Genomic DNA, 27,167 nt, shown 5'->3' on the forward strand with positions numbered 1-27,167 from the left:
CTTCCACCTACAAACCATTTGATCTTGGGTGAATCACATAATCTCTCCAAAATCTACTCACTTCCTCCATGAACTGGTCTCAAAGATGCCTGTCTTCTCTATATGAAAAAGTAGTTTTGAGGGTTCACTTATAGTCTCATCTCTGTTTTTGAGTAAGCTTAGATCCTTTCATATATCACTTAATTTTTGCCATTTAGAAGCCCCTTCCAACAATATTATATATATATATATATACACATATATGTATATATATATATATATATATACACACACACACACACATAGGAAAGAAAATAGGCTATTAGGAAAGTCTTAGAGGCTAATATATTTAAATTTTATCTTATATTTTAAAAAGTCTTGAAGGGGCGCCTGGGTGGCTCAGTCAGTTAAGTGTCGGACTATTCCTTTTGGCTCAGGTCATGGTCTCAGGGTTGTGAGATCAAGCCCCGTGTCGGGCTCCATGCTCAGTGTAGAGTCTGCTTGGGATTTTCTCCCTTTCTCTCCCCGTCTGCCCCTCTCCCCACTTACTCTCTGTCTCTCAAATAAATAAATAAAATCTTTAAAATAAATAAATAAATGGATAAAAATAAAAAGTCTTGGAGGTGTATGTCATATTTGAAAATCTACTGGGGAGAGGATAGGTTATTTAGAAAACAGAGAAAAACAGGGAGACAGCTCTTTTGGAGATCCTGGTCTATCAGTCCCTAGCAACATTCTGTTGTGAAAGTTGGAATACATTTATTCATTTCTTAATTCAAGTAAGATGTTTCTTTAGAGAAAATACTCCAATTGGACATCCATTCAAAAGCCATGACAATTATTGCTATCTATGGTCATTAACCATGAAATATCGGTGTTATTTTTCATTGCTGCTCAAGAGCAGGTCTAAATTGCACTAATGCATCTGTTACTGTAGAAGGGGGGGGAAGGTCTAATTAAATTTTATTGCTGTCTAATTTAGAAGGGGCTCAGGATGTGAGAGAACCAGTAGAGATGAGAGAAATCTGGACTGTTTGCTGTAATTCTGCACAACTAAAACCAAGGCAACATGACTCGGAAATGTTGTCGTTTATTGACAGCCCTGTAGCCCAACACCTGTGATTTGAGCAGGAGACTTCCATTATGCAGATAATTCCCAGCGCTGTCAATGAAAATTAACTACATAACCGACTCTCCTGCCCACATAGAATGCCAGACACCTGAGAGCACTTTTAATTGCAATGTACCTCCCTCTGCAAAAAAGCTAATTGCATCTGCTTCCCTTTCCTTTAGGTACCCAAGCAAGGACAGAAATAATGAAGAGACACGTGTGTTAGTTGCAACCTTTTGAACCAAGCAAGAAAGATATCAACAGTGTGGACAGGGCTGGAACGGTTGCCACGCTTGCTTGTTGGAGTGAATGAGGAATGGGCTTGTGATTATGCTGACATTCCAGCATGAATCTGGTAGACCTGTGGTTAACCCGTTCCCTCTCCATGTGTCTCCTCCTACAAAGTTTTGTTCTTATGATACTGTGCTTTCATTCTGCCAGTATGTGTCCCAAGGGCTGTCTCTGTTCTTCCTCTGGGGGTTTAAATGTCACCTGTAGCAATGCAAATCTCAAGGAAATACCTAGAGATCTTCCTCCTGAAACAGTCTTATTGTACCTGGACTCCAATCAGATCACATCTATCCCCAACGAGATTTTTAAGGACCTCCATCAACTGAGAGTTCTCAACTTGTCCAAAAATGGCATTGAGTTTATCGATGAGCATGCCTTCAAAGGAGTAGCTGAAACTTTGCAGACTCTGGACTTGTCTGACAACCGGATTCAAAGCGTGCACAAAAATGCCTTCAATAACCTGAAGGCCAGGGCCAGAATTGCCAACAATCCTTGGCACTGTGACTGTACTCTACAGCAAGTTCTGAGGAGCATGGCATCTAACCATGAGACAGCCCACAATGTGATCTGTAAGACTTCTGTGTTGGATGAACACGCCGGGAGACCATTCCTCAATGCTGCCAATGATGCTGACCTTTGTAACCTCCCTAAAAAGACTACTGATTATGCCATGCTGGTCACCATGTTTGGCTGGTTCACCATGGTGATCTCCTATGTGGTGTATTACGTGAGGCAAAATCAGGAGGATGCCCGAAGACACCTTGAATACTTGAAATCCCTGCCAAGCAGGCAGAAGAAAGCAGATGAGCCCGATGACATTAGCACTGTGGTATAGAGTCCAAGCAGCCTGGCACTGAGAAAGAAATTCGTTGGCAATTGCAATAGATTAAGTGGTTTACTTCTTCCATCCATTGTAAACATTTAAAACTTTGTATCTCCGTTTCTTTTGAATTATGCCACTGTTGAACTTTTAACAAACATGATGACATAACAAATCATTCTAGTTTAGGTGACCCACCCCTTACTTGTACCCCCAGTGGTATATTCCTGAGTAAGCTACTATCTGAACATAACTTAGATCCATCTCACTATTTAATAACGAAATTTATTTTTTTAATTTAAAACCAAATAAAAGCTTAACTTTGAACCATGGAAAACAGAGTGACTTATTGGTCCAGAAAACAGTACGGCCATTCCGTTGCTTTCAAGAGAATTAGACAACCCTTATGAACCTAAAGAACTATCATAATTAAAGTTGTGTTATTAAGCCCTACTGTACACCGGGGAGCTGTAGCTGAATTATTGACCAAGGAAGGTATCTGTCAGACTTTAAAATACTGAGCCTTAGCAAACCCAAGTGATAATACACAGTGTGGCATCCTGCAGAGGCTTCAGTTGGGATGCTGCTAGGTGTTTGCTATCCAAAAGTTGGATATATATATTATATAAATATATACATATTTATATATAAATCGCTAAACACACTACTTTTTCTCTATGCTAGAAACATGGAAAAGAAAAGAATAGCACATATTCTGTCCTTAAGATCACCTTTTGGTGGGCAGGGGTATGTGAGTAACATAGAACGAGTGATGCTGAAAAAGGAAGGTCTAACAGTAGTGTAGCATCAACTGTGTGCGAGGCATTTTGTATTATTGTGTCTCTCAACCCTCACTACAAAAGGAGGACGTGACAACTGCCCCATTTAGAGAAAACTACAGGTGGAAGGAGTTCAAAGGCCTAACAGGTAGAAAGTACTAGAACTTGAATTTGAAGTACGGCTTTCTCTCTCCAAAGGCTGAGACCTTCTTATAATGTTCCTACTGGGTTGGTTTGTAGAGGTATGATTTGCATGCTAAAAAAATGTGGCCACGTTAAGTGTATAGTTCCGTAAGTTTTGACAAATGTATATACCTGTATATCAAGATATCGCATCTCTGCTACTGTTCAGAGATAGGAGAAAGCTCGTTCAGTTCTTGAGTAGGGAATTGTGGGGGGGGGTTGGTTTTGAGGTGCCATTACAGATAGCCCTTGAAACTTGGGCAGGATCTCATCAGATAGTGATATAAGTGAGGAAGATAGATGAACCAGGGGGAGCAAAGAGGTGAAAAGTATAGGGTGATATTTGGGATGAAGAAGTCTATGTAGGGGAGTAATGAGAGACAAAGCTGGAGCCGTATCAGGAGGATCTCAATTCTTTGGGAATAAGAATGACTAATAGAATTTATGGAGCACTTAGGATGCACCACTGCTTTCTTTGGGTTGTATTAATTAATCCTTCCAGTTACCCTATGAGATAGTCTGTTGTGAATGAGGGATCAGAGACACAGGAGTTTCAGCAATTAATTCAAGATCCTAGCCTTATAAGAAGTATAGCAGATATTGAAATCCTGTCAGTCAATTATAGAACCTAGAAACCTCTTACTCTCTGTATTGTATTGCTTTACAATCATACACTTTACTACTGAAGTTGCTGGTTTCCCAGACGAAGAGGTTTGCAGATTTCCTAAGTGATGTTCTCATTAACAAAGTAACAACAAAAATAACCCTTTGTGGGGCTTATGTAGGAAGGATGGGTCCTTTGCAATTTTGACCCACAGAGCCTTCTCCAACCCACACCAGGTTGTCTTTGGGGCCTCCAGGAATCACATTCCTGCCCTTGGAAAGCACAGCAGTTCCCATCCATATCAATAGTCTCTTAAAATTTTACTGACATGGACCATGAGAGTCGACCAATCCAAGACACGCAGTAGAGTGTTCAGAGCAACATGTCTAGGCTATACTGTCATATACCCCAGGGCCAGGAGATTGGCAGACCCACCCTAGCTTTACTAAAAAATGTAAGGCCTTGTCTGCAAGTCTGAGATGTGAAGTTCAGAATATGGGCCCTAGCACTTCTGCATCCCAATGAGAAAGAAGCCAGACTGTCTGCTTTTGCTAACTGGGTTTGAACGCCTTCCAGAGAAATTGGAGCTTTGCTAAAGATTTAACGCCCCCTGCAGGACAACATTATAATATATTTCTGTAAGTACTACAACAGAGAGATGCCTAACTGAATGCAAATTTTTATTCCCCTAAAGAATAGGAAAGTCCAGCCATTGCTAAGATAGCCCTTTAAAAAATCAACTGCGTTTATTTGAGTGTGTGAGTCACATTCGTTTTAGGAAAGCGTTCACAAATCACATAATCCATTTCAGGCGGCTGCTTCCAAAATAACCTTTATATTCATACTAATAAGAGTTTATTTTCCTAATGGCCAATTACATTAGTCAGGTGAAAGTACCTATAAAAAAAAAAAATCTCTGAAGAGTGTTGTAAGATAGTCACCTGCTGGTTCAGAGGTGGCAATGTGAAATTCCCACTTTTGGGTTGGTAACTCTGTGCATACGTGGAGGTAAGAGGTGCATCCTAGGTTAATAATCATTCACCTGCCTGGATTCTGTGTGTAGATTTTCAGTTAACAGTGCTGTAAGTACGAGTGTTTCAAAAAAAAAAAAAACAACAACAACAACAACTTCAAGTTAGGTTGCCATGAATCGGAGTGGTTAAGCCACTGGAGGAGAAAATTAATTCTTTAAAAAAACAAACAAACAAACCAATAACAGGCTATAAGTCCCCTTCATGACCAGAACTGGAAGGAAACACACTTCCCATCAGCTTGTAGGGATGTTCCAACCTACTGGACCAATAGCACATGATGCTAAGGAGTGGCTTCCTAAGGCCCACAGCTGGCTGAACAGAAAAAGCCCCAAAATGCCTGCTTTGGTTTCGATCCCAGTATGCTCCTTAAGTTTCTGAACCCTTGTACATATTTATATACATGGAAAGCTACCTATTTTAGGACTGTAAGGTTTTTGAAATTCACTAACATCTTATTATCTGAGGCGCATACATACCATCTTGCCTTTTAAATATTTTAAATACCAGCTTCTCTGCTCAACCCCCTCCTTTGGCGTCCCTCTGCCAACCTCAACCTTTTCAGTTCAAAAATACCTGGGAAGTTTCGTCTAATCATTGACAATGTGCTTATCTCTGAAGCAAGGCAAATCATAAAACATGCCAGCCCAACTGGAACATTTTTTAAGAAAGTGATAAAAAGTTATGTAATAGAAGATGTAACTTCAAGAACACTTTGGCAAATTGCAACGCACTGATATACAAATTCTGCCAGGTACACGTTGTTCTTTTTTACGTCCTTCAGTGATTACCCACAATAATTCTTGTTCTGACATCAACAAGCAGAAGGCAGTCTGAGATGTGGGTAGGTTTTCTTCACTGGCTCGGGACTTCCGATTCATTCAGTAAGTTCCTCCTCTATCTGGCACAGCTAGAGAATGGAAAATTCTGCCTAATGAAATGTTCAGGTTACTAGAAATAGGCGAAATCCTAGAATCTCGGGTCTGGAAGAGTCCTAGAGAGGCTCTCACCCGCTAAAATGGAAACCCTTCAGCCGTGGGCACTAGCACACATGTGCCCATATTCCCCATCCAGTGTCCTTCACAGGACACCAGCTGCCTCTCCCAATGCCCTGTCCCCCAGTCTTCAAAGAAACAGAACAAAGAATATAGATACCATGAAAATGTCCCGGCTCTCAGCAGCAGTTTCTCTGAGGATTCAGAAGGCACTTAAGGTTCCTACATTGTCAGAGAGTTGTCATGAAGAATATCTGTGATTCTAAAAAGCTGCTTGCTCCCTCAAGATAGGATGAGATCATCTGTTTTCCTTTCACAAACAGCCCCCAGATAACATGCTCAACACTAGGCAAGATCTGGCTTCTCCGGGGAGAGATGGAGAAAATGATCTGGGGCAGCTTCCTGGGGAGGGTGGGTTGATTAGCATGTATTTCCTTGAGGAGCCGCATAAACCCCTAGTGGTCAAGTGCAGCCCTGCCGGCAGGAGGGGAGCCTCTGCCTCTGTCTGATCTTCTCTCTCTTCCCAAAGTGATGTCACTGATTCTTCAGGTTGGCTTGTCTGACCCAGACAAAGCAGACCAAAGGCAAACTCATTGGCCACACATTTGTAAATGCCCTCCCCAACCCTTTTCCAAATCCAAACAGGTGAATCAGGATTTAGGGAAGAGGAAGACCTGAATTCTTCATCCCACATCTGCCCACACTCGTATGGATGGCCCCAGATGCACCAAATGAATTAGTGGGTCACGTGGATCTGGCAGGGGCACTCCTTAAGGTCTAACACTTTTTCCTGCCAACTCAGAGAAATTACAATCTTGAGGCCACAAAATGCACATAGGGTCCAACCGTATCATAGGTTGGAGATAGTAAAAGAAAACCCATCCCTATTTTATGGCTCTAATTTATTTAACATTAAAAAAACCAGAAGCTAGTTTGAATTGTTTAAGAAGTGTGTGTGTGTGTGTGTGTGCGCGCGCGTGTGTGTGCATGTCCATGTGTACATTGGAGTAACATGGTGGGGAATTGGGTCCTGAAAGCATCAGGAAAAGAGGTAGTGAGATCACTGAAAACAAAATCTTTACATAATCTAATCTAGAGATGGCCAAGCTTTGGGATTTCCAGGTAAATTACTAGATGTATTTTCAAGGCTGTCCCCAAGTTCAGAGAAAACATGTATGCTTGTCACTAATGGCAAGGTTTGATTTGATCATGCTTAAGTTGATCATGTTTGAGAGTTATGCTCTTTTTTTGGCTGACAAATGTTCTGCATTGTGCTCACTATTTTCAAAAAAGAATCAATGCATTTACTTTCTTTGCCTATAGATATATGAGCATCCAACTGACAAAAACTTGCTGAAGCTGCCCTTAAAAGCTAGGTCTGAAATGAATACATTGTGGGTCTCCCTGGGGTTGGGCTGAAATTCTTTTTTTTTTTCTTTTATATTTCATTTACTTTTTCCTTCTGAGAAGAGTTTGCAAAATGGAAGGCAATTTAAAATCTGGCTCTTGGTCTAAAGATTAACAAGCCATCTGTTGAGCTAATGGCATTGATTGTCGAATAGATTTTAAAATAAAATGGCCTACAGGGCGTGGGATGGGGCTAATTGACACAAATCCAGCTTCCCTAGGCGTGTCCGCATTCCTTCTGGAAGAGAGATCTACGTGAAAGATGCTGGTCTGCTCGCAAAGACTGTCATCCTCACAGACTCTCTTGCCAATTCCCTGGCTCTCCACGGAGCAAGCTGCAGTGACAAGAGGAGAATGTGAAATGAAGAACTGAGGAGAAAAACCAGGGAGAGCACTCCCTGGAAGAAGGCTCTGGGGAAACAAACAGCACTGACCCAAACTGACATCTTCAGCTCTGTACCATTCACAAGACCTTCTATCTTCACATTTAAACAGGAACTGAGGAATCCCTGTGTGTGAGTCACAGATAAAGAACCTTTTACCAAATAAAAGAACCTTTTGTCAAAGAAGTCCCTCTTCCCTAACAACAGTTTTCATTTACCTGGCACAGTGCCAGGCTCCGTTTCTACCTTCCCTAGTTCTGACAACAGCCCTGCCAAGTAGATATTATCACTGTTCCCATTTTATGGATGAAGAAACTAAGACCCAGAGTGTATCCCACCCAAGTCCCCACAGCTAACGTGCAATGCTGGAGCAGGTCTAGCTATCTGAAAAGTTCTTTGTTCCACCTAAGCCCCACTGCCTCGTTATGCTTCATCCTTTAGTTTTATGAAGTCTTGTCTTAAGTCCCGTGATAATAAATGAAGAAAGACAGGGCAAGTCATTTTTCTTAATTTGCACAGGGGAGAAAGGAGGTGCAAAAGAGAAAGCAAGCCTTAGCTCACTCAGCCGGGTCACAGTGCTGGTGTTTGGGGACTGCAGTGGTTCATTGCCATTTTCCACCCATCCCTCTGTGCCCAGCTCTGAAATTCCATGTATACATGAAGTAAACCACCGTCCTGGGCAGGGCAGATGTGACTATAGCTCTGGGTCATGGGGATGAGGACCACAGTTCCACAGTTGCTCCCAGGAGGGTAGTGAAGTGGGTGTCGACGGTTTTGTGGCCGCCATATTTGTCCACAACCCTACCGTTTTCATGGCCACCCACCAAATTTCAACTGGCACTTCCTGCATGCATTTACCTAAGGGTTTACCCTGGCTAGCACTCATGCAGAAGGTTGGGGATACCAGGGAGCCGCCACCCTCTGGGAGTAGCCCTCAGCCCCTGACTGCTGGGCACTTGGTACATCAATGCCCAGCTCCCTTGCTCTCAGAAGCATGTGTCCCACTCTGTGTTACTGTTTCCCTAGAAGGATGAAGCTCCACTGGCCCACTGTGCTAATGGGCTTCATGACGCACTGCCTTCACTGTCTTTCCTCTCTTGTCTTATTTCTCCACTACCCTATCTGTGTTTCCTTCACCTCCCAAATAAACACTTTGCACTCAAATCCTTGTCTCACTGTCTGCTCACTGGAAGTACCTAAACTAAGATCCCTGAGTATACCCTACATCAATGCTTTCCAAACCTGGCTAATGATCAGCAGATTGACACAGCTTTTGAACAGTATAAATACCTCTGCCTAACTCAGATCTGCTGAACCGGAATCCTTGAAGGTAGGGCTCTGACCACTGAAATTTTTTGGTGGCTCCTCTCTTCCCAAGAGATCTAGAGTGACCAGTCAGGGTAGTAACTCCGACCTAGAGGGCCTTCTGTGCTGGAAGTATCTTCTCAGACATTGTGCCTGGTGAAACTTTGCTGCCATACAAAAGTAAACAGGGGTCCCCTCATGGAGAATGAGTGTCATGTGAACCCTTAATGTAAGTTTCTGTTTTTTTGCCTCACATGCCAGAAAATTAAAAGAAAAAAAAAGTCTGCACTTCTAATTTAGTAACCACATCTGATGTCCTGGTCTGTCCAGCTATAGTTTAATTGCCTCTTGCTTTTAACCTGCTGTCACATGTAAGTAGTCGGTGATTCTGATTGTTTTAAATGTATTATTTGCATGTTTCTATTTTATTCTAAGTATTTCTTCAAGACCCTTCAAACCGTTCATTTAGTGACACAGGGAAAACATTTATGTTTATTTGGGGCCTTTTACACTGCCCTCAAATTTAGAGATTGTTTCCAACTCATTTCCTATTTGGTACTGCTTAAGTTCTGATTTTTTTTTAATAATGTGTTCCCCCTGACTTTTATGTGCTCAAAATGTTTGATACCTAATCATCCTTTGCTATGAAACTATGTCTTAATCAATGAGATTCAGGCTCAAACACAAGTTCAAGCCTCAGAATTCCACAGCCCCCCAGTGGCCTCTGCTGATGCGATCCCCTCCCCCACAGTGGCAAGAAGGAGTTGATCGCGTCATTTTCCAAATGTGGGGACTAAGACCCAGAAATGCTAAGTGACCCGCCCAACATGTCTCTGGGTAATAAGTGAAAGCGCTCAGACTTGCAAAAAGCTCTCTTGACACCAAAGCTCATGCTCTATCCACTTCTCCTTTATGAGGCATGAACACTTTTGGAGAGATCTCAGATAATTATAAGGAGAAGAACAATGATCTGGTTCCAGAGGACACTTGGTTTTGGGGGATTAAAAAAAATCCCATATTCATCTCTACTCAAAGGTGGCAGATAATATTGTCACTGTGGCTGACATTATAAAACCACAAGCAATATTTTAGTGCTTTATTGGTGTGTTTCTTTTTTTCTTTCTCCATTTACTCTTTCAACTGATGCCACATGCTATTAGCCAAATTGAGTCCTCCTCAAAAGTTGGATGTTGAAGTCCTAATCCGGTATCTCAGAAGGTGACTATCCTTGGAGGCAGGGACTTTAAAGAAATAATAAAGTTAAAATGAGGCCTTTAGGGTGGGTCCTAATCCAGCGTGACTGGTGCACTCGTAAGAAGAGATTAGGACACCCAGAGAGACACCAGAGATGCTTGTGTTCAGAGGAAGGCCATGTGAGGACACAGCAACGAGGCGGCTGTCCACAGGCCAAGGGGAGAAGCCTGAGAAAAACCCAAACCTGCCGACACCTTGACCTTAGACTTCTAGAACTGAGAGAAAATACATTTCTGTTGTTTAAGGTACCCAGTGTGGTATTTTGTTATGGCACCCTTAGAGGACTACTACATTATATTAGCCCTTAATTTCTAGAGAGTATTTTGGAAGGTTTCCTTACGAGGCAATGTAAGGAAATTTTAGAAAATGCAATTAATTAATGTCATCCCATATCTGGATCTCTCTGTGTTGCCCTTAGTTCTTGGAGACACTTTTGCTTTGGAAGGGATCTACCTCTTTGCTCTGGAAATGCCCCGTACTAAAAAGTAAGTATAACAACTCTGGGAAATGAGGACTTTCATGTAGATATATGAGAACAAAAGAGACAAAATGAATAAATGATCAGATGGTGCTTCATTTCCAGCTAACTAAGACTATTTTAAAGGGGAACAAATGGCCATAGGTAATAAAACATCTTAATCGGGAAAATGATATCATTATTAGTGTGCCCTATATTTAATTTCAGCCCAATTCTTACTCCATCCCCTGCCCCAGCTTCCTTAGGAATTTTCCTCAGAGCAAAAAAAAAAAAAAAAAAAAAAAAATCTCCACTACTCCATTACAGTAGTTGTCCTTAAGAGCCGCGGCTTAAAACTCGGAAGCTTTATCAATTCCTTTCCAGCAATTTCACAGTAGATGGGCTCAGTTTGCAATCCAATGATCACTTCTCTGATTAGGGGCTCTGAAAACTCAGACCAGCATGGTAAATGAGGACTCTTGCCTCTCACCTTTCAAAGAGCAATAAAAACACTGTAATTAGAGTCGGCTTGCTCCCCTCAGCTAGCAGCCACTGTGGTTCAGCCAGTAAGAGACTCAAAAGACTTTTGTAGGCAAGAAACTTCGAAGCCAGAGACTGTGGGAAGCCTATTAGAACACAGTTCGTGGTGCCACAGATTGAGCTACTGTGAAAGCCTACCGGGGTAGAGAGGCCCAATTCACCCAGGGTTTTAATTGGCCTTGTGATGTGGTTAAGAAAAACAACAACAAAAAACAGAATGTGCTTTGTTTTGCCTGCAAGATGAAAATAACCTCAAAGTTTAAAAACCTGAGAATACAGGATCATGTAGAAAATGAGAGTAATTTAAAGGACACGAAGAAGAAGTATATAAATAAATTCCTCCAAATCTCACCGCTCAGAAGTAACGGCTCAACATTTTGAACTTTCTTCTGGACCTCTCTCTCTCTACATACACATACAAAATTCTACATAAATGGGACATCCTATGCACTTGTTCAGACACACTTAATGACTCCCTGTTTTCCCCTCTGTAATGCCCAGGCCAAACCCCTTAATGCCAACATAGCTCTTCTTGACCAGTCCTGTCCAGTTTTCCAGAATGTTCTCTTGCCTCCACCCCCAAACCCCAACTCCACGAGGTTCCTGCCTCTTCTATCATGAATTCCTGAAAACTCCCCCTGCCTCTTAATGAGACTCGGAAGAGTTCAAAGCTGGTAGGAGAGTGTAATCAGCCTTGCATTTCTGGCAGATGTGGTCAGGAGGAATTGCAGAGGGACCAAGCGATGATCAAAGATGAGGAATGCAGGTATTTGTTGCACTAAAGTCAGGTGGAAAAAGCTAGTGGCCTGGGCAGGGACTGTGACAGTGGAGCCAGACAGCAGGTGGATTTAAGAGGTGTTTGGGAGATGAGCTCAGGTATGTTGTAGATGCTGACCTCCTCCTCCTCATCTTCCTCCTCATCATTCTCACCATCCTCAAGGTAGCTGTTATGGCTAATAGCTGTGCCCCATCTCTAATGTTTAATGATTATACATGAAAATAATGGACTCAGTGAAAATACAGGGATTTAATGAAACTTCAAAAAACTAGCCTAATTGTTCTAGCCAGGACACATGGTTTCACTGTCAGGCTCAACCTGATGTAGCTAAAAATAGGTTTGATTTCAACTGCATTGCAGATGAAATGATCTCATATCTTTTCTTTTGTGTGTCAGAAAAGGATAAAGTTCATCTTATTTGAAGACGTCTTTTAATGAAGGCTTTAAATAAAAAAAATGCAACCACTGATCACCTTGCAGGGAAATGACTCTGCTCCCCTTAATGCAGTTTATTAAATATCTTGTCTAATCCTTGACCTGAGAATAGTAATCAGCTGGAATGTCTGTCCTTCCAGCTCCTCCCACATCTCCACATATGTGGTGAACTGTTTTTTGGGAGGCCCGGGCAATCTCTGCACTTTCATTCAGGGGATTAGGCTGTGAGATGCTTGTACCTTGAGCTCACAAAAGGAGATGTTCTTTGAGGGTGGATGGAAACAACTGGAATATTCTTTCCTATGCCACTCAAATGTCACATCATGGGGCCCAAAAGGCCAATCAAAAATGTTATATTATAAAAGGATTATTGTCTAGTTGTCAAAAATAAGATGAAGTATATTGATTTTAAGACTCAGTATAACAAAATATTCTCCGGGACCCTTTGGTGTTGCAGAAATTTAACACGTAATTCCACAAAATAATGAAAACAACATTTGGCTGATAACATATTGAGCAATCACTATGTGCCAGTATCATGCTTAGCACTTTTCATGACTTTCTTGGCTACTCTTCAGAGCAGCCTTCTGAAGTAGATACTATTACGATTCACACTGCACAGATGAGTAAACTGAAGCACACAGGGACGATGAACTCACGTGAGGTCACACCTTCTCCAAAGTACAGTAAGGATGGCAGTGTAAGCAATCCCACACGGGTGGCCACATAGCCAAGTGCTAGCTTCACAATGCTGCTCTGGGTCAGGCGGACACGGTCTGTGTGTTTTCGTCATCATGATGGGCTAATACTTGGGTTACTTCATTTAAGCCTGAGAACATGATGCACATTATTGTCTTCATTCCCTAAGTAAGAATGTATACCAAAAGAACCTTCAGTGAGTGACCAGGGTCCCCGAGTTGGTAAGTCTTCTGATACATGGAGTCCTGCTGCAGGTGCATCTCTGAGCATTAACATCACATATCCTGTTCCAAGCTGTCAGTGCTGTTGTGCTGGATGTTAGCTACCCCCTGCCATGGGGAGGTGAAGCTGGAAGTTCTTCAAATTAAGGGACATTGGACTCATCAAAGTTAATCATTTGTATGTCCTAGCCAAGCTGCCATGATTTAATAACTCTTGTTCATCATAAGAATAGACTATGTAATTTAATAGCTACAGGAATGTCTGATTTTCACCTAGATTACAGTACTGTGCCAGTACTGAGAAGGGGCGCCTGGGTAGCTCAGTCGGTTAAACGTCCGCCTTAGGCTCAGGTCAAGCCCTGCGTAGGGCTCCCTGCTCAGCGGGGGGCCTCCTTCTCCCTTTCCCTCTGCCCCCTCCCCCTGCTTGTGCTCTCTCTCTCTCTCTCTCTCTCTCTCTGCCTCAAATAAATAAATCAATAAAATCTTTTTTTAAAAAAAGAGTTAATAGCTACAGTCAAGGTAAAGGGTCTTCCTTAAGACAATAAATTATAATGTATCACATTATGGGTAGATGCTGAATCCAATTCATAAGTGTTCCAGTTTCATTCTTCTCTATGACAGGTTGGGTGCTTTAGCCATAACATACACTCTTCTCTTTGAGAAAGTATGCAGTAAATTTTTCTTAAACATGAGATTTTTTATTTTTCCTAAACATGAGAGATGTCTCCAAAACACAATTTTGTGATTCATCAAAAAAAAAAAAAAAAAATCAAAAGTAAGAAAAATAGCAGCTTTGGGAATGAAGTAATCCTGTATGATTTTATCCTATTTTCCCCCCCCAGAGATTTAGCCTTGCCTAAATTAAATGACATTTTGAAGTACCTTTCATATACATACATATGAATTAGAAAGTACAATTTCAAAGCAAATAGGAGGAAAACAAGTACTCATGTAATAGATTGGACCATGCTCCTATCACTTCTTATCTAGTGCCAAGTGACTTACAGTACCTCTTTTTGGACAGAAGTAGCAGAGTCCAGGCCTCAAAGGGGCATCCAATGCTTGCCCTCACTCTCCTGTGCTTCTGCTACTTGTCATGAGAAAAGCGTATCTCAGCCAGGGGGCTAAGGAGCATGATAGACCCATGAAATGGATTTCTTGAACTTCCCAAAACAGATTATCTGGTAGCTTGAAGCAGAGTCACCTCTGCTGACTTTCAGAACTGTGAGCAGGAAAAATAAAAATGTTCCCTCCTTGTCTCAGTCTGTTTGGGCTGCTATAACAAAAATACCTTAGACTGGCTGGCTTAAACAACAAACATTTCTTTTTCACAGTCCTGGAGTCTGGGAAGTCCAAGATCAAGGGGCCAACAGATTGGGTGTCTGGTAAAAGCCCGCTTCCTGGTTCATAGATGGCCATTTTCTGGTTGTGTCCTCCCAGCAGGAAGAAACACATTCACTCAGGATTCTCATAACAGCACCAATCCCATGAGGACTTTCCCTCATGACCTCGTCTCTTCTTAATTAGCTCCCTTAAAGCCCTACTTCCCCAAACCGTCACAGTGGGGGGAGAGGAGCTAGAATCTCAACACATGGATTTTAAGGGGACACAATTCAGTCTATAACACTTTTAAGCCACTGAGATGTTTAGTTTGTTTGGTATACAGTTTGATGGCAGTAATAGCTGACTATTACAATCCATAAGAAATAACCTCAAAGTACACCTACAGGTAAAGGGAAGAGCAAAAAAGTGCCCCCAAGGATTCTCCTACTGCTATAAGTGAATGACCCCCAATTCCCCAATTTTGATGGGGAGAAATAGATCAGGGTTACTGCTTTCTAAGCCTGGAGTGGACACTTTATTTTAAGAGGAAATGCACTGTATATGTGATGTGCATAGAAACAATCCACACTCTTCCTTTGTAAAAATTCTTTGGGCAAACCCTTCATCAATACCAAAATGCCACCTTCATGTGTCAATCTGATTCTCTTATAAAAGTAAATGACTATAGGCATGAATATCAGAAAATGTTTTGCTTATATCCAAAAATCACCATACATAAGATTGATTAGAACCATGCCAAATCATGTGTCCACATTTTATTGTAAAGTATCTTCCTGAGACTGGCTTGAACAATTCATAAAACTCAAAGGACACATAATCCATAGGGAATGAAATGTGTTGAGGTTTTGCAAGATAATTAGCACTTTGCTTAAGAACTAAGGTATTCACTGTACCCAAGGGCTTCCCATCGGTGGAGCTACAGCTCATTGAGAAGATAAGTATGTGGCAGGAGAATCAAGAATTTCCATTTCACGTTCTTATTCACATCCTGGTGTCAAAATTCATTGTTAATTGGAAGCATAGCCTGTTATGATTTGCAAAGTGTCCCTCACAAGCTGAGTCACTTTGTATGTCACAGCAATAGAGTAAGATAGAAGCAGCTTTGAATCCTGAATTTTCCATTTCCTGGGAATCACCTGGGGTGACTTAAATACCATGAACTTCAGGTTACTTTGAATATAAAGTGAGAAATAATAATAACTATCTCCTGGGCTTATTATGAGAGTGAAATGAGATAGACTGTGTCAAGTGCAAGGTAAGATACCTAAATAGAAAACCCAGATTAAGGTTCATTATTGTGTGCTTTGAGATCTGGTGAAATGGGGAAGGACACAAATGGCCTAAGTGCTACTTCCCCTCTCCACCATTCCACTCCCATGGGAAAGATCACCTAGACAAACAACATTTCTTATCATGGGGACTGGGCACAGTCCTTGCTTACCTGAATAGTGAGCTACAACTGTTTCCTGCCGGCTCTCAGAATTATTCAAACAAGCCATCACTTCCTCCCATGGGAATGAAGGGCACCTCACCCTCTTGATACTTCAAAACCTGCCTCCCACAGCCCTGATGTTTTATTCCATCCCTAAGCACAACCCTGTGTAACCCTACATGGTGTGCAGTGTTCTCCTCCCCTGGGTGTGCAGATATGCAATGAATATGCAGCTGTTGACCTTATCTCTTCAGTGTTGGCTGTCTTGTGTTTTGCCATCCCTAGAGTGTAGGAATGGCTCTCTCAACAACGTGGTGAAGAGACCATCAAAACAAATACATAACCCATTGCAAATAACAAATGGTAAATGATGGCCTAAGTTTCAAGAAAAATAAACCTTAACATTGTTCTCCAGCCTCTTAGAAACCCCTTGAAGTTATTTTCCCTCCAAGGAGAGAGGCGACCGTCCTCTGTCTTCTGCTACCCAGAGCTGACATTTGGATGCTGAGACTAAGGGAGAGGAGTGAGTACCACGGCTGGAAAAAACCAAGGAGCCTTTGGCCGGTATGATTCTTGCTCAGTGTGGCCCATAAAATGAAAACAGGAATGAAAAGTCAGGATCCACAGTCACTATAATTCTCTCAAAATTTCTAGGGTGTCTCACCCCGCTCTGAACTCATGGGATGACCCACGGACACATCCCAGTTGTTGGTTGTGTCTCAGCACCCTGGGAGCTTCCCAGGCAGCCTGGTGGGTGAGGAGAAGCTTGAGTGCCAGAGAAGACCTCTGAGAGCTCTTAGGAAGCCAGAAATGAAGACCTCACATCCTCAGTTGCCGGCTGCCACTGCTTCCTAAGAAACATTTCACTGTGAGCATTCAACAATTACACTAAATAAGATGGAGTGACTGGATTGTTCTCTGTTGCCTTCATAGCACTTGGTGTGTTACTTCACATTTAGAGGGCTCCCAACAAACATGGTTGAATGAATTATTGACTGAATGAACGAATGCAAAAGTCAAATGAATTTACTATGCACCTAGCACATAGTAAGAGTTGCAAGGATTATAAAATATGGTCCCTAAGCTTAAGGAAACTACAGTGTGTTTGAGGAGACAAAAACCAGAATCAAGGAGCAAGAAGGAACACAATGTGGGAAGAAAGAGTTTGTGATGGCTCCGTGAAGGAAGTGGAAAGGGGGGGTAAGGAGTCTGAAAAGAGAAGAGGGTGAAAATGAGGAGTCAGCTGGGAGTGGAACAGGGTGAACAGATGGCTATGCTTTCTCTTTGCAGAATACCTTCCATGTTTCTTGCAACTTATTTTCAGAAGAAACAAGCAAAAATGTAGATGCACAGGCATATGATGTCCTGCAGGAAATGCTTGTGAGCTTTGAAAACAAATGGTCATACTCCCAGTATGCAAATTAAATCAAAGGATTTCTTGTGAAAAGAGAGAACAATTTTATCCCATTTAGCTCTCTTTGGAAGGGCAACATTATCAGTTTTGCACGTTCTTGTCTGTGAAATTTAGTGTAATCAGTGTGATACTAAAATATCGTTGATGCAATGGAAATGAAGCCCTACCTCAGGATAAACTCATGAAAAGTGTCAGTTTTCCCTTGACATTCCTTTTCATTATGTGCAGAATAAAAAGGGAGCCATGGTGTAATGAAGACTTGACAAAGCAAAGTTGAGGTGACAAATATCTGAGGCACAGAAGTTGAAATGTGACATAAAATACGATCACTAAAATAAAATAATGGTACCTTTCAAACTGGCCAAAAAAAAAAAAAAAATCCCATTACAGAAATAGGAAACCAGGAGTCATGCTTTTAGGAAAAGGCTTGAAGCTAACTTCTTTCTCTGCTACTCTGGGGGTGTGGTTCTATGTCAAAATATTGGAATCAGAAGTTGAAATATAGTCTGAGAAGGCTGGATTAATGGACAAGATCACATTAGCAACCTAAAAAGAGTTGCTAACCTTCAGAATGAAATACATTTTTTATATTTTGAGAAATTGCCCCAACTCCATTGTAGATAGCAAAGGCACAAGCCACTTACTGATATTTTTAAAATGTTTTATGGCTGATGTAAATAGCTTCCGAGTACCCATTTTTAACCTATGCGCGTGTGCGCGCGCACGCGCGCGCACACACACACACACACACACACACACACACACACACACTGTTCCCTAGTTTATTTTGAAATAGAGGCTTCACTTTTAAATCAAACTGACAATACCTGTTGATGTATGATGAATTTGCCTCAGTATCTCACAATTTCTAAATAATCTGAAGTGTATAATTCCTTTCTTCAGATAGAAAGCCAAGATGACTAACATTGTGTGGTGTTGACTTGAGCCTTTTTGGGGTTTAGGGATTTGTGATTTGAGTTTAGAAAGTCTCATTGTTATGGTAATGTGAGTTTTTTTAAAAATATAACTCAGGGAAAGTGCTGAGTGCTTTGTTAGTCATTATAAGACCAAGTTGTTAGTTTATAAGAAAGAAAGTCAAAATGAAATTAATACGAGAAATAGTTTTTTTTTCAAGTTGTCCAAAATTGAAAATCCAAGAAGGAAATTCAACTTTGCAGTATTGTGATGGGTTTAGATTTTAGATATTCCTGAAGAGAACCAACCATTTCTTGGAGTAAAACATTCTCTCATCCTTTCCCTCCCAACTTCCCTGATTCCTCATCCTGAGTGCCTGGGAGCCAAGCTCAACCCCCTCACTGTAGGAGACTTGGACACCAAAACCAGAGGATAAAAAACATTATCAAATAATGCCCAAGACTATAAATTGTAGGGGACATTAGGAGAGACAGATGGAGACTAAGATTTGATCAGATTCTTGGTAAATCTGGCAGTTCCCAAAAGAAAAAAAATGGACAATGGAGACACTTGAATGAAAAAGTGTTAATGGGAAAAACTTTAGGAAGTGGGAAAAAATAAAAACAAGTAACAAGGAGGGCCATCATTGGCATCTCCTTTCAGAGGCTTACAGAGTATTTATTGCCTTATTCATGTATATTACCAACAACTGGGTGCAGGGCGGGCTGCCATGCACCCATCCCCCTACCTCTGCTCTCTATTCCTTTGGTGTTATCCCTCAAACCCCTTTGGTGAAGGACTATTTAAGCCCTCTTTGGGATCCACTGAGTGGAGAAGGTATTCCCTTCCTTCCTGATCACGGGTGGGCAGAAATAGCCCCCTCAATGTCAGCACTAGGTAGAGGAGCTTTCCATCTGAGACCAACCACCCAGTGGACAATACAGGAAGGTTGATTTCCTCCAATCTGCCAATGTCTCTTCCCACAGATCACAGTTAGAGGGCCAACCTGTGAGCAAGGAAAGGAGGTGGAAGGAGTTCCTTCTGTGGTTAATATTCCAGTTATGTTTTCAGTTACAGAACTGATTGGCTCAATGTGAAAAAGTAAATAGAGGAGATCACTTTGGGTCTGGTATATAGGATGACTGATAAGTCAAATAGCGAATGGAAAACTGCCTTGTGTCAGGCCCCATGAGTCTGAGGCCCAAAGAATGGGTGCTTACCTTACTCCAAAGGGAGAAAAGTCTCTGTGGCATGTCTGCCTTGTCAGCACCTGCAGAAATTCCACAGGGAATGGTGGTGGGGAAGAGGGAGGGAGGGAGGGAAGAGGGACTAAGGCAAAATGTCCTGGGCTTAGGGGCCTTGAGAAAGTCCAGGAAGTCCAGATCTTGGCTGCATGTTAGGATCACCTAGGGGAACTTGAGAAGTCTTGATGCTCCTGCCACATCCTGGAGCAGTTAACTCAGCATCTCGATGGGTGGGACCCGGGCATCAGTCCAGGTGATTCTAAAGTGAAACCAAGACTGTGAACCACAGCACAGGTGCATTGTCATGTGAGGCAGCTCCTAGGAAGCGCAGATTCAATTCCTCAGAAGCTTCAGAATTTGGGGCAGGCCCGTAGTAACAGCCAGATCTACAGAAACTATGCTATTGATGGCAATGGTTCTCAAACTGAGCTGCATATCTGAATCACCTGTGGAATTTTTTTTTTTTAAATCCCACCACTCAGGTCACAGATCAGACCATTAAATCAGAATTCTGTAGGGGTGGAATACAGCCATCAGTATTTTTTGAAGTTGCTTGGGTTATTACAGATCCCATTCCTAGAACTCAAGTGCTTCTCACAGTTTACTATGCAGAGAAATCACCTGTGGATGCTGATAAAATGCGGAGTTGGGCTCCGTAGGTCTGGGTTAGGGCCCATGTTTCTGTCTAACAAGCTCCTGGGTAATTTTGATGCCGCCGGCCCATGGACAACACTCAGAGTAGCAAGACTTTAGTCCATTTTCTCCTCAGAAAGCCACCGGGGGTGGGGGTGGGGGGGTGGGGAGGCACCTGGGTGCCTCAGTCAGCTAAGCGTCTGCCTTTGTCTTGGGTCATGATCCCAGAGTCCTGGGATCAAGCCCTGCATCAGGCTCCCTGCTCAGCGGAGAGTCTGCTTCTCCCTCTCCTGCTCCCCCTGCTTGTGGGCTCTCTCTCCGTCAAATAAATAAATAAATAAAATCTTTTTAAAAAGCCACCAGGGAGCATATATACTAGTCAGTAACTGCCTTCAGAATTTTGTAGAAGCCCCTGTACTTTTGTCAATAATGACAGAGAGAGAGAAACAAAAACAAAACTCACCATTTCACAATATATACATTATCAAATCACACTTTATTACAAAGTTACGTGTCAATTATAGCTCAATAAACCTGGAAGGGGGAAGATGTCCCCTCTCAATACCACACTCTTTCATAACCAGGTCTAAATCCCCTGCTTACAAGAGATAAAATGAGCTCCCATTTTTGTGGTCTGTGGGTCCTTGTAACATTTTTGCATTTAGATCCCACTTTTGCCAGTTATTCTGTCCAATAGAGCAACTTCTTCTCTTTAAATGACCATACAGACTGCACAGCAGTGAGCTTGGAAGTCATCTATCAGAAGGTGTTTGTAAATTCACACGGGAAACATAAGGGAAGGGTAAGAGTCTCAAGAGTGGAGATGTGGCTCGTAAAACAGAAATTAAAAGGCAATTCATGGTGGGGCGCCTGGGTGGCTCAGTCGTTAAGCGTCTGCCTTCGGTTCAGGTCATGGTCCCAGGGTCCTGGGATCGAGCCCCGCATCGGGCTCCCCGCTCCGCGGGAAGCCTGCTTCTCCCTCTCCCACTCCCCCTGCTTGTGTTCCCTCTCTCGCTGTGTCTCTCTCTGTCAAATAAATAAATAAAATCTTTAAAAAAAAAAAAGGCAATTCATGGTTCTCTAGCTGTCAATTCTCCCCAGGAACATACTCCATGCCATGTCCTGCTTCCTTTGATAGAACTGTGTGAAGGGGGACACCATACCATAGCCGGTCCACACTTGCCTAGCCAATGAAAGGGGTCAGAGAATTTGGATCCAAAAGACACATAGTACATAAGATCCAAACTAAAATTACACTCCAAAAAAATAAAATGGAATATTCCACACCTTCGGTCCAGGAAATTAATTGCACAAGTTCAGGTTGGGGCGATTTGATGTAATAGGAGTAATAGAGGTAAAAGGTGTACATATTTTTGCTGAATGCAAGTGCAAATTAAGCCAATGGGGTAAGGTTGCTGCCCTTTATTCATTATATTGTTCAAAAAACCTAGGTCAAGTCCAGTGCTAGACTCTATGCACGCAGAAAATCAGGCAGGGTCTCTGGCCTTAATGAATTTTAGATCTAGCCGTGAGGAAGTTATAACTAACATAATCAGCTACCAAATGAAATAGACAGTCTAGAGCCAAAGCCATATTTGTCTGCCTCTCCTTCACTGCTTGGTTTTTATTTGGAGTACGCTCATCTCTGGGACAAAGATCTTAAGTGGAACATTAACAAAACACAGATATTTAGGAGGGTGCCATTAGAACAAATCCATAAATAAGATTAAGTTTGAAAAAGAGGAGAACCTAGGGGAAGCTGTGCTATGATTTTCAAATATGGGCAGAGTGTTTATTCAGAAGTGGGTTGGAGCTAATTTAGCGAAGCTGTGGAAAGATAGCTCAGGGCCACTGGGTGTCACTTACCAGGCGGCGGGTCTGGCTCGGAAAAGAGCGGCTCCAAAGGGGAATGCGTCGCTCAGAAAACACCACACAGCACAATGTTTTGAGTGTTCACTATGCCTGGTGAGTTCCCACCTGCAAGGGACCTTCAAGCTGGTGCTAGTTGGCACTTTGTCAGGAAGGATGTAGGGAGGACCGTCGCTATGAATAGCGACGATGAACAGGACGATGCTCAGGAGAAAAGCACAAATTTAAGATGCCCTTGAATGCTCTAAAAAATAAAATTCATTAATTTCTAAAAAAAAAAATGCCCTCAAGTTTCCTAGACCCTCTTTTGGCTATAAATCTACACATCTAAAAAAAGGCAGGGTCTGAATGTGCTCAGAGTCCCAACTAGGGAGTGGGCTACAATTGATAGGAGTCCCCAAGAGCCTTGAAAGTAAAATGTTCTAGAGGACAGCTAGAATAACTGACAGAGAGGAAACTGCAATCAGGATTGAGGAATGACAAGTAAAACTGAAGGGAAAAAATGAGGCTGAGAAATAAAATATAAGAGGCAAAATAAAGCCTTGGAAACATGACCCCACCTGGGTCAGTGGGCTGGAAGATGATGGCGTGTAGGAGATGGTTCAGGGTCAAGGATGTTGGAATAGATCGTGGAATGTCCTAGGGCTTCACAGGCACCTGCATGTGCTATCAACTGTGATTGAAGCCTTCCAATCATTCTGGAAAATCAGACCCATCACCTTAGCCCAGACCATGGGACTACCCGGTGGGCCTTTTCTACTCTCCTTCCAGCGGAAAGGTGGGAGCACAGCTTGTGGAAATGCCCCTTTCACTGAATGACTGGCCTGGTGAATCTAAACCAGATAGCTCGTGCTGAAAACTCCCCCACCCAGCAGGTTCCAGAGAGGACAAGGCTTGGTGCTGGCCTGGGTGAGCGGGGAGAGCCAAGTTCTCTCTAATTTGTAAAACATCTTGTCTTATAAATAGCATCTCTGCTAACTCAAAAGGAAAAGGATTTTAAACTTTAACAACCTTCTTGTCATTTTCATACTTCACTCATTCCATGCAAGGGAAGCTCAGGTTCATTTTCCTAACGAGATCCTATTTCATTTTATTTCTCATTATAATTACATGCGGGTTTCTAGTGATGCTAAGAACCATTTGTAAAAAGTTACTTTCCTTAAAATCACTGTCATACCGTTCTGGAAACAGTCCCATTCGCACCAGAACCCTTCACCCATCCGCCAGCCTTTTTTAAAATTCTTACTGAAGCCCAGATTTGAGTCCAAGTCATTGAATTTTTTTCTCCTTTAAATCACCAGTCAACAATTCTACTTGAACGTTGTAGGATTTGGGTTTAAACATTAGGTTTTAAAAAAATCAGGATAGGAGAAGAAACCATTCCTTGGCTTAGCAAGTCGATCTGGCTAATCCAACTGCAAATCCTCCTGTTAGGGGCAGATTTGTAAAACCTCAATCAACACAAAGGGAACCTTTCATAAAAGCTTTTCTCTGCCACATAATGTTTGGCTGCCTTATTCTCAAAAAGCAGGTCTTTCCATCAAGATGCTTAACACACCGCATGATTTAAAGTTTTTTTATCCTTTTTACCAATGTTGCTGCATTAAAAATTAAGATCAAGGGAGAGTAGCCATCACAATAATAGTATGCACCTACAATTTGAAAAAAAAATTGTTTTATGCCTCTAATTGCCTATTTTACCCTATTACTTCCCTTCTGTATGCTTATCATTATCTTTTCTATTTTCAGCCTCTCTCTTTGCTGTCTCTTTTACCAGCCTATCCTTCCTTTTTTCCCTTTTGCTTCTCTGTGCAGAGCCTCCCTATCACACATTCTATACAAAATTTCTTGACAAATGTTTTCTTTTTTTCTGAATTTTCAAAGAGACGGTTCCTTCTCATGCAATCCTATCTCTTTTGTGACGGAATGTGGCATTTGGGTTATAGGATGCTTCAAGACTTCTCAGCTTCTTTGGATCTGGTGATGAAGGGGGAAAATGGAAACTAGTGACTGGTGGGAAGTTTTCTATTTTTGTCTGCGAAACTTCTAGTCGACCAGCTCGGCTTGTAGATGATTTTTATCACTTTAAAAGTTTAGGGAGGACAAGGATTGATCCACTTTCTTTTGAAAGAAAAAGACCTACAGCAATTAGGATAATCATGTAGAAACAATGACCTCTCAGGGAGAGATTGCTTTCATTTGAGAGGTTTCTGGGATTCTACAATATTCTTCTGACAGAATGACTAGGTGGTCAAAGGATGGAGACTGGTATAACTCAACTGGAGGTCTTCCACCAGGAAAAATAAGTGGTCAGCTCCAGAAAGATCCATCATGATAGAATTTAGCATCTGTAGTCAACTTCACCAAAAGCTATAGTTTAATTCAGGGTCAGTTACAGCCAATCTCCCTCTACGCCAAACCATGTTGTTGGAAGAAATTTTTCTTGTCAACTAAACATTTTGATTGGGTTACTCTAAATGCTACCTATTGATTTTACACCAGCACTTATCACATTGTACTGTGAGCATCACTCTGTTTTATTTTTTTTTCTCTCCTTCAAATACCTGTTCATTATTTGAAGTCAAAGACATGTTTATCTATGTGGCCCCATATCCATTATATAGGAGACATAAGCATGAGTTAGGCTTTTTTTAATGTGGCAAGTGGTAAAAAATGCAATTCAAATAGGCATAAACATAAAGGAAATTTGAATAATCTAGAGGTAAGTCTAGCTGCAGGTGAAGTTTGATCCAGAGGCAAGGATGAGGTCATCAAGTACTTAGTTTCTTTCTGTCTGTTCACTCTGCCTTTCATGGTTCAGTTTTAATTCCAGCTATGGTTTAGAATGAGTGCAATAATTCTACACCTCCTACCCAACAAATAGCATCCTGAAAAGGAAAGAATGTTTTCCAGAAAAGAGAAAAAAGCATCTGTGTCCAGAAGCCCCAATAATAGTCTTCTTTCCTGTTTTAGTCACTTACCCATCTCTGAACCAATTAAGTACGGGCAGCAGAAAGGGATATGCTGTAGGGTTTAAGCCAATCAGATCTCTCTCTTCTGGAGCTTGTTATGGTCAAATTTACCCAAATAACATTCCTTAAAATATGAAAGGAGTGAATTCCAAAGGAAAACTAGGGTAACTACAGTAGACAAAGGGGGCAATGGATGCTTGAGGGAGAAACTCAAAAAACACTGTAGCATCTAAGAAGGGTTTGTTGAACAAGGCAATTGTCATTTTTCGAGTTAAGAATTTTCTTTTTCAAAGTATTAGAAACAACACAAACTGTTTACTAAACACAAACCTGTGAATTATTGAAGTAATGTTTAAAAACAACCCAACTCTTTATGGTCATCAATGGGACTGACTGCACTTGGCAGGTATAAAAACACAGTTTTCTATTTGAGCTTTGTGCTTGCTTGAAATCTAGATAAACATACTGGTTTCAAAAAACTTAAATACCAAAAAAAAAGTGGGGGGGGGAAACGTATGAAAAATGCCCCAAATTGTATGCAACAACAAACTAAAGCCTTTATTAGTAGGCTTGGATCCCAAAATGTGTAAAAATTATTCACTAGTCTATAAGCATTTCTTTCCTGGGCCCATGTCCTATGGTACTAGATGCAAGACGACCAATTACTTTATGTCATGCGATTGAAAAAGGACTTGAAAGGGTCTCAGTGCCCTGACACAAATACCTTCAAACCGGTGCCTATTGGTTAAAAATCCTTTAATAGTGGACAAAGTTGTGCCAAGGAGACAAGGCTTATAAAGCAAACATCTTTGGGAGAAAAAACAAAACACACCCTCCCTCCCTCTAGAAGGTACCTCCATATCAAGCGCATTCCTGAATGATAGAGGGAAACTTTGAATGAGAGAATAATTGTATTCTGGTTCAAGTGGAAGTGGGGCCTATAAAGGACTAAACTCACCGGTCTGGCCACTTCAAGATGTTGTCCCTTCTGTTCTCCTCATAAATTCCTATTAATCCTCTAAAACCTAGTCTTATTCTTTTGTCCTCAGTGCTGACCTCAGAGTCTGGCTCAAACCAGGCTCTGAGTCAACATTTTTTAAAAAGTGAATAAATATTTGTTGAGGGAATGCTTACTGAGACTCTTTCTATTGTAAAGGAACAAAGAGGACACCATTCATATAAATCCACACTGTTTCATTTCAGAAATGATTCTAAGGCAGCTTCAAAATATTGTACAAATTACCTGTTTAATAATTTACTTTTGGGGTAAATCACTGCCTAGAAATGACTGAGGGAGGTTGCTGTCAACAAAGAGTGATTTTTCCTGAAGATAGGTAGGGGAGAGATAGTATGAACACCTACATCAAATAAAATGAAGCTAAAGTTTGGCTTCTTTGTTTAAAAAGGCAGTTTCTTTGGTTTTCTATCAAGTATACCATCCCATTACTTATAACCAGGCACAGTTGTGGACTCCACTATCTCCTGGGAAGGGAAGCTCATAGGTGACAAGAGGGTAGGTAGGATATGCGGTGGTTGGATGGGCCAAGCATTCAGCAGGCAAGGTCATGAGTTGGGGGCTGTGAGATGGACCCTCCTGGGATCCTACAAGACTTTAATAAGCATAGGTGGCTTCCCCCAACAAGCCCTGAAGATAGGCAGAGGGTAGAGCAGAACAACGAGCTAGAATTAGGCAGTGTCTAAATTGAACACGGCAGGTCAACGTGGAGGGGGTCAGAAGGAACTGTGACTGGGAATCTGTGGAGATTTCAAGGAGAGCCACATTTTTCAAAATCTGCAATGGAAGAAAGGGCCCAAGTGATATCTGGGCTCCACATGACTGCAGAATCAACAGTAAGCCACCGTCTGCTCTCCTTCCCTTACTCCATATTTGCCCCACTCGTATCAAGCTTTTATCGCCATTCCCATGTCTTCTGGCTACTGATAGCTGGTGTTCTTCTGAAAGACTACTATGTGATCCTTTCCATTTGGACTTCATTCATGGTCTCTCTACACTTGACTCACAGAAGCTAACACCTACTCGAGTCCTAATTTATGCATCAGAATTCTTGCGT

General features: G+C 41.7%; 1 protein-coding gene across 1 annotated transcript; it reads left to right on the plus strand.

Annotated features, from left to right (window-relative positions):
- The first annotated feature begins 1,436 nt into the window (after positions 1–1,436).
- Positions 1,437–2,216, plus strand: LRRC3B (leucine rich repeat containing 3B). Its single transcript, XM_028099044.2, has one exon. The coding sequence runs from the start codon at positions 1,437–1,439 to the stop codon at positions 2,214–2,216; it is 780 nt and encodes a 259-aa protein (XP_027954845.1).
- The last annotated feature ends 24,951 nt before the right edge of the window (positions 2,217–27,167 follow it).

Source organism: Eumetopias jubatus, unplaced genomic scaffold, assembly GCF_037043125.1.
Source record: "Eumetopias jubatus isolate StellerSeaLion01/CBP00866 unplaced genomic scaffold, mEumJub1_p1.0 scaffold_1, whole genome shotgun sequence".
Lineage (NCBI taxonomy): Eukaryota > Metazoa > Chordata > Mammalia > Carnivora > Otariidae > Eumetopias > Eumetopias jubatus.